This window comes from Lipotes vexillifer, unplaced genomic scaffold (genome assembly GCF_000442215.2).
Source record: "Lipotes vexillifer unplaced genomic scaffold, Lipotes_vexillifer_v1.1 scaffold308, whole genome shotgun sequence".
Taxonomy (NCBI): Eukaryota; Metazoa; Chordata; class Mammalia; order Artiodactyla; family Lipotidae; genus Lipotes; species Lipotes vexillifer.
The window spans coordinates 2986421-2994824 of NW_006792985.1; the positions used below are offsets into that span (position 1 = coordinate 2986421).

An 8404-nucleotide genomic window follows, 5' to 3' on the forward strand; every position below is an offset into this window, starting at 1 on the left:
AAGAGCGGGTTAGGATGGGCTAGAATGAATCCTTTAAACCTCCGTTGTAGGAATTTCTCTCTACAGATAAGATCTAGATACAGAGTTTATGTCTGCAGATATAAATTTAGATTCTGTCTGGAGCCCACTGGAGGGGTGTTTTGCTGTCATTAAAGTATATGTAGAAAAAAAAAATCTGTATGGAGAATACTTTCCCCCAGGCACTCTTAGAGTTATCCAGCTCTCTTAGTCTGCTTTGTAAGAACAGTATTACTTTTTTTTTTTTTTTTTTTTTTGCGGTCCTCAGGCCTCTCACTGCTGTGGCCTCTCCCGTTGTGGAGCACAGGCTCCGGACGCGCAGGCTCAGCGGCCATGGCTCACGGGCCCAGCTGCTCTGCGGCACGTGGGATCTTCCCGGACCGGGGCACGAACCCGTGTCCCCTGCGTGTCCCCTGCATCGGCAGGCAGACTCTCAACCACTGCGCCACCAGGGAAGCCCAGCATTACATTTTTAAGTTGCCTGTTCTCTAGTGCTCCTAGCACATCACATTTACTTCTAATAGCCTTGATGACTTCAGGCTAAGGGCTGGATGGAACATAAATGAATTTTAAGTTGAATGAGTCACTTTCTCTAAAAAGCTTTCAGGTGTGTTCTTTTTATTAGCCAGCAGGTGTCACCAGGGAGCCAAACAGTGCCCAAATGAGGAAAAGAGGTTTTTATAATTCCCTTTTTCTGATTTTTCTGATTACTTGTCGGCTCTTTGCTCAGCTTCTTACTTAAGCTAGCAGAAAACCCTTCAGAAAACTCAAGGTGTCTGCAGTTGCTTAGAGTACCCTCATCCAAGAGGGTACTCTATCATCTTTTTGCTTTTCTGGAAAATAAATACCTCATTCAAGTTAGATAGATTATACTTGAGTACATTTTAAATCATCATATGTGAATCACTTTACCTTACAATTTTTAACTTTAGGTTTAATAATTTAAGTAATGCTTCTGTATTACTAATTATTAATATGGCTATTAGAGGTATATATTGAGATAACCTTTCTGTAGAGATATATATCATTAGCCTTAAAAATATACATACGTAGGAGTTCCCTGGTGGTCTAGTGGTTAGGATTTGGTGCTTTCACTGCCATGGCCCAGGTTCAGTCCCTGGTCGGGGAACTGAGATCTTGGAAGCCATGTGGTGTAGCCAAAAACAACAAAACAAAACAAACATATATATGCATATGTTTTGAACGAATACTTCACCTTTTAGAAATACACCTTAAGGAAATAATCAGGAGTATGGACATATTTATTTAAAAAGTATTTACTGAAGCATTTATTATTAGAAGCAATCCAAATGTCAACAACAGAAAAGTTTATCCATATGATAGAATCAAGTAGTCATTTTTTCCAAAGAACTTCTAAAATTTTTATTTTTATCTAACAAATATATAGTTTAAAAGTTCAGGGCTTCCCTGGTGGTGCAGTGGTTGAGAGTCCGCCTGCCGATGCAGGGGACACGGGTTCGTGCCCCGGTCCGGGAAGATCCCACGTGCCGTGGAGCGGCTGGGCCCATGAGCCATGGCCGCTGAGCCTGCGTGTCCAGAGCCTGTGCTCCTCAATGGGAGAGGCCACAACAGTGAGAGGCCCGCATACTGCAAAAAAAAAAAAAAAATAGTTCAAGTAATAACAGAATGCTTATAGTAAAAAACATCAGTTCTCTACCCCATCCTTTTCAATACCCACGTTCTACTCTCAGAGACAGTTACTTTAACTTTTACCTATTTTTTCTATTTTTATTTTCATATGTGACAGAATTTTAGGTGATTTTTATTTTCTTTTTTATATTTTTGGTGTTTGTTTTGTTCCCTAATTTTCTACAATTTTATAATTGAGAAGCTTTTTTATTTTTAAGACGTAAAATGCAGTCCACTGGTTTTAAAGTTGTAGCAGAACTATTTTAAAATATAAGTATTGTTATAGTGAATCAGTTTTCTAAGACATTATCTAACATCTCAGTTGCTCTGATTTGCCAGTGTTAATTTTATCTTCAAATAGAAATATCTTTGAACTTTAGATTATAAATGTTATACAAAATTATGATTATAATCGTCCAGTTGTAAAAACTATTAAAAATTTTTTTCTGGTATTTTTCAAGCGTCAAAGCCTCTTTGAATTACTCTTTATTAAGGGAGAGAAAAAGTTTTGTGGAAAAGATTGGTTTTTTTTTTCCTTCCCAGCTTACGATAAACTTTGGCATATTTCATTTAACCTTCTCTTTAAAACATGTTTTTAGTTTTGTTTTATTTAAAAATTTAAAAATTATTTTTATTGAAGCATAGTTGATTTAAAATATTATGTTAGGGAATTCCCTGGCGGTCCAGTGGTTAGGACTTGGCGCTTTCACTGCCAGAGCCCAGATTCGATCCCTGGTCGGGGAACTAAGATCCCTCAAGCTGTGCAGCACAGCCAAAAAATAAATAAATAAAAGAACCAAAGAATACTTTTAAAACTGAATTAAAATTTAAAAATAAATAAATAAAATATTGTATTAGTTTCAGTGTACAGCATACTGATTCAGTATTTTTATAGATTGTACTCCATTTAAAGTTATTACAAAATAATGGCTTTATTTCTCTGTGCTGTACAATATATCCTTGTTGCTTATTTATTTTATACATAGTAGTTTATATCCCTTAAGACCTTCATTTCTCTCTTTTTTCCTTTTCTTTGTTCTCCTGTCTCTCTGCAGATGAAGATCTGATAAAGTATGGCTGGCCTGAAGATATTTGGTAAGTAGCAATTTTGGTTCTGCTTTTTATGGATCATTATTTACTTTCTTAGACTTGACCAACCAGCTGACTCCTGTGATTAAAACTAGAACTCATGCTTTGCGTTTTGTCTATGAATATTCAGTGGTAAATAGCTGACTGCCAGCTCCCTTCATTTATAATTACCACGTTAACTGGGAATGAGGTCTTAGGGCTAGATCTCAGGCCTCACTGCAAAGGTCTCAGGAACATAGGCTTGCTTTTACCTCCTGTGTGTCTCCTCATAGTAGGTTACTGAGACCACTGCACTTAACACACTCAGACTGCTCTTTTTGGGTGGACGGATGCAGGCTTCACAAGAAGCAGTGAAGAAAATAGATGCAAGCTTCCATGTCGGTGGAATAAGTAGAGCATCTGACCAGGTCCAGCTTTAAAGAAAACACAGACTGGCTTCCCTTTTGTCTTCTCAACAAAGAGTTTAACCCTGGCTTGATCCAGCCCCTACCCCTTCTTTCTAAAAGAATTTATGGAAATTTCAAAAATGATAATATATTCTTTATTAGCCTCCTTCCAAGATAATTTTATGTTGCTGCTCACCAAACCGAGTCTAAAAAAACAACAAAACAAATGCAGAAAAAAAACCCTTCATTTTAGTTGAATTCTTTTCTTTTTCTAACTGCCTTAGGATGCTATATGGGCTTTTCTACAACTCAGACCCAAAACCTGTGAGGAGTTCATGGATTCTTGCTACTTTCTTTTTCTTTCATGTAATGCTCTCGTACTCACTTTGCTTGCTTTTTCTAGCTGCAGCTTCTACCACTCCCTCTAACCCTTGTGATGTCTCTCTCCTGGAGCCTAATTCTGCCTACTGTAGAGCGGGATATGGTCTCTACAGCTCCTAACACCCCCCTACCAAATGCCGTCTCTGAGGAGAAACACTCGGATCCTGTTGGCTTTAGTGATGGTAGTAATGGACATTGACCAAACACATAAACTGTAGGCCAGATCCTGTTGAGTGTTTACCTCCACTAATATATTGCATTTCACTATAACCCTGTGAAATAGTTACCAATATTATGCCCATTTTTCAGATGAGGAAACTCAGGCTAAGGGAAACTGAACAGATCCACTGGGGTCGTTGCTGGCCCCCAGCCAGCTCGAGTTCTAGATCCCTGTTTCTGTCTTCCCTCAGGCTGTTTGGGCCCAGATCCTTCACTTAATTCCGTATAGTGACAGAGCTTAGGCTGCCACTTTTTAGAAGAGTTGACTGATTTTCAGTAAGGTATGCAGCATTGGACATCTGGTAGGAAAGATATTGCCCAGAGACTAACTTAAGCTACTCCCTAGATGTAGCCATTCTCGGAACCCCCAGGCCTGCCTGCAGGAGCCCACTGAAGGGCGCCTCTGTGGCTCCAGCCTACTTCATTGTGAAGGAGCCGCCTCCTAACCTCGTGGAAATGCTTCCCTGGCTGTCTGCCCTCTCTGAAGTCCACACTCCAGGAACCAAGAGGCACTAGAAATCTGAGGAAGTTTAAAGGCTTTTTTTATCAGCCCCCTGTTCCAGCACAGCGACCCATCCTCTGAACTCACATATGTCATCAAGGTAGACACTGCTTGGTGCCACCATACTTCAGGTGGGCAGGTTGCACTGCTCAGGGCTTCTGCATTGGGTGCTGCTTACCTTCCTAGGATGCTTGACTATAAGCTCTGCTCCCCTGCCTCCCCCGCCCAGCCCAGGACAGTGATCCACCCGGTTTGTTTACTACTCTGTCCCACTACCTAGCATAGAACCTGGCACATAGTAAGTGTTCAATAGATGTGGACTTTCCAATTGACTAGCTCTCTGCCTATCTGGAAATGATCTCTGCTGGACATTTCTTCACAGTAACTGCATTCTGGTCATCTCCATTTTGAGTACCTGTCACCCTTGGCTGGATTATTTCAGTTGTTCTTAGGGCCCCAAAGATCTCCAGATCTGTCACACAAGAGATAAGGATGATCACACCTGTTACGCAGTTACCTGCTGTAAGGTTTGGGGCAGAAATACCTGCATAGGAAAGGTAACATACTCAGATGCACCATGAAAGTCAGTTCACTACAGCCTTTTACTTGACATTTAAAAAAAAATTAAGTGGAAGAGAAATTTCCAGTTTACAACCTACACCTCATGTATCATGACTTGGGTTTTTCGTTTCGTTAAGGTAGACTTCTGGAAGGCACTTACCAGACTGGTGTCTATAGCTGCCCGATAGCCATTTCGACACTCTTTAATCTTGAGATTTAATGTCTGTTGTCGGAAGTGATTGACTTTTACTTCCAGAAGCTATCCTAGGTCAGATGTGAGCTGGCATAGCCCTAAATTTCAAGACCTGTTACAGTTAATAAACTGTCAATCCTGGAAACATTCCTGGGCGTGCAGAGAATGAATCAGTTGATCTACATTCCAGGGCAGATTTTTAACCTGGAACTTAACCTCTGGGAATGTCAACATCTAAGTTTATACCAGGAAACCTCCTAAGGTGCTTTTAAGCAAAGAATTTTTCTAGGATTAAATGAGAATGGAACTAAATTCATTTTAAACAAAGGAAAATACAAAGAGTTTGCGTTCACTGCTTCCAAACCCCCTAATGAGTAGTATTTCCAGAGACCCCACTTTAAGGAGTTAGATGACCCAGCTTGGGGTCCCGTGCATCCCTGCATTCTCAGGTCAGGGATGCTCATGTTTCTAGTCTCTGCATTCAATAAAGAGTAATAGTGATTAAGCAGGGAGAGGAAGGTAACAAGGAAGAGAGGGAACTAGGGAACTAGTGGGCATAATTTAAACTTGGAGTGAGCATTTTGGGAGATTTGGAAGGTTTTTTAAGGAAATTTGCTCAAAATAGTTTGTTTACAGAACTGAGTTTTTTGTTTGTTTTACATTTCAACCAAAGCACCGTTGGGACATGCATTCCCCTTGCACTTTGTAGAGGTGTACCTACAAGCCTGAAGTTGGTGTAAATCAGCAGTGATATTCCCGGGTGTGTTTGACTTTGACTGCCTATGTATGAACCCAGTGTGTATATACATTAAACTACTTGTGTATGTCTTTTGATAAAATTCCACATCAGAGACCTTTAAGGAAAATCAGAATACAGTCAAGCTACTATGGGTATGTAGGAAAGAGTTGTTGTAAATAGAGAACTTAAAACAAATTGGAATGGGAGAAGTTTTCTCAATTGAACCTGCTTACTAATGGGGTATTTTCCTAAGATTCTGAAACAGAGTAGTGAGGTATAATTTCCAGATTTTCAAAGAAACACATTTTCTGGCTGGAAAACGCCAAGCTGAAGATGATAATCAGTAGGAATCTCTTACGTGGGAATGCAAATAAGTAAATGAACCAGCAGAAAAAAATAAATCAAACTAAGATGTTGTATTCATTTCTGGCTATCACTAATGGTTAGGAATAAGACCTAGAGTCATGATAGACTGCCAAAAATGTGTAAACATTTTCTTTATCCAGAGTGACTAGCAAGATGCTTAACCTTTTTAAAGAGGGCATGAGAAACAGCAAATCTTGACCTTTATATAGAATCACACTGCCTACATCTTGGACCAGGTATGAGTGTGTAACCATTTTCAGCTCTAAAACACCATTAATGCTAAGAAAATGTCTAAAGAAATACATAATGGGACGTGACGTTGCCTCCTTAGGATTCTACTGAACATTCCTCAGTCTGGAAAGGAAAGGACTAAGGAAGAGAAGAGTAAAGTTAACAGAAATCACGAAGTGACAGTCGTGTGTTACCATTGTTGGCTAACATTCTGGAGGCCTCTCTGGGTGTTGGAAAGAGCGGGTCAACTTCATTTGGTGAACTGTAAATATGAAAAACTTAAAATCCCCAAATGTTGAACTAGGTGAAAAAAGAAGTAAGTTTTAAAAGATTTAATTAAATTGGTGAACGATAGAGCCTTAATGAAAGGTATATTTAGGATACTGGGGTGAGAGGGCATTCTGAATACTTTTAGGACAGCGTCATAAAGGGCAATCACCATGCTTTCCCAGGAGACACGTATTAGTGTCATTGTCAGAGGTAAGGCTGGATGAATTGTTGGTCTGACTCATTTGGTGATGTGGTCTGCTTACTGCTTCAGTCCTCACCTGACTCTTCCATGTCTGTGATTGACATTCTCTTTGGATTGTTTTGCCATCACTTGAAACTCAACATTTCCCAAACCAAACCTGTCATCTTTTTGCCAAACTGGCTCCCTCTCCAACTGTAAGATGTTACTGTCAGTGGTCCTGTGAGTCTCCCAGGCTTGCAACCCTGGAGTCTTGCTGACTTCTTTCATTCCCTTCTCTTCTCGCCTAAAATTCCTTCCCCGTGTTTGCTCTAAGTCCCGTGGTTCAGCTTGGGACCCACCAAGTCTCAGTTCATCATTGAAGCCTTGGGTCACTGATAGCTCTTTCTCACTTGAAAAATCACCCTTCCCTGGGCTTTTAACATTCATTGCCTCCTGTACTCATCTTGGTACTTAGTCTCACACAGCTGCAGATCTTTCCATGTTTTTCTCACGTCTCCCAGTTGATAGTGAGCTCTTTGGAGGAGGTGACTGTTTTCTGCCCCCCATCGTGCTCAGTGTGCAGTAGGCACTGAATTAATATTTTTGGATTGCGATGCTTTAAATGCAGGTGGCCTGAGGAGATGGTCATCTTGTACCTCGTGCTAAAAGTGGTTTTCATTCTTTGTAGGTTTCATGTGGACAAACTCTCTTCGGCTCATGTATACCTTCGATTACATAAGGTAACTGGATTTAAACATGGATTCGTGACTTCTTCTGTAGTGATGAGCGTCCTATCTTGTCCTCTGTCATTTTTGGGGGGCAAATAAATTGTTTAGAGTAATAAATATGTACAAAAGTCTACAAATTAGCAAACGAAGAGATGTCTTCCCCCAACCCAGGAAATCACTAAGGGCAATTCTGGTGATTTTTGAGGCTTGGAAGGGGACACAGCACATATTTCCCAGATAGAAGCACTGCCTTGTCCTACCAGCTGAGGTGTGCTGTGTGTCACCTCTGCTCTCTCTCCCTGTCATTTCAGTTGACACTACTGGACTTTGTCTTCTTCTAGGAAGATAATGTTGTAGTTCCTTTTTCTCAGACTCATGTGATTCTCCTGCCTCACCAAGGGCATATATGTTCCTAGTTATCAGGGGCTGCTTTGGGAGGTTTAAAACAGCATTATCGTAGTAAAGGGAAAAGACTTAATGTTCCCTAGTCACATAAAACCACTGTTTTTCCAGTCTGTCTTTATATCCATCTATTGTTTTTTGTGTAGTTGAATCATAGGGATGGATAATTGTTATGTGTATTTTTAAAAATATTTATTTTGGAATGATTTTAGATTTACAGAAAAGTTGCAAAGGTAGTGCAAGTCCCTATATACCCCATGTCCAGTTTTCCCCATTGCTAATATCTTAACATTACCGTGGTAGATTTGTCTGAACTGAGAGACCAGAACTGATGCATCACTATTAACTAACATCTGCACTCTATTTGGATTTCTCCAGTTTTTCCATTCATGTCCTTTTCCTGTTCCAGGATCTGGTCCAGCGTCACACATTGCATTTTAGTTGTCATGTCTGCCTAGTCTCTGGTCTGTGACAGTTTGTCACTCTTT

General features: G+C 40.2%; 1 protein-coding gene and 1 non-coding gene across 2 annotated transcripts in view; both read left to right on the forward strand.

The window, feature by feature from the left end:
* The window catches only part of CCDC25 (coiled-coil domain containing 25), a 39793-nt gene that overhangs the window by 7872 nt on the left and 23517 nt on the right, over positions 1–8404 (forward strand). Inside the window, exons 3-4 of the mRNA XM_007466160.1 lie at positions 2724–2763; positions 7475–7526. Coding sequence (XP_007466222.1) covers positions 2724–2763; positions 7475–7526 — 92 coding nt within the window. The remainder of the gene's footprint in view (positions 1–2723; positions 2764–7474; positions 7527–8404) is intronic.
* TRNAE-UUC (transfer RNA glutamic acid (anticodon UUC)) lies at positions 1076–1147 on the forward strand. The gene has a single exon. It is a non-coding gene; the product is annotated as a tRNA-Glu (tRNA).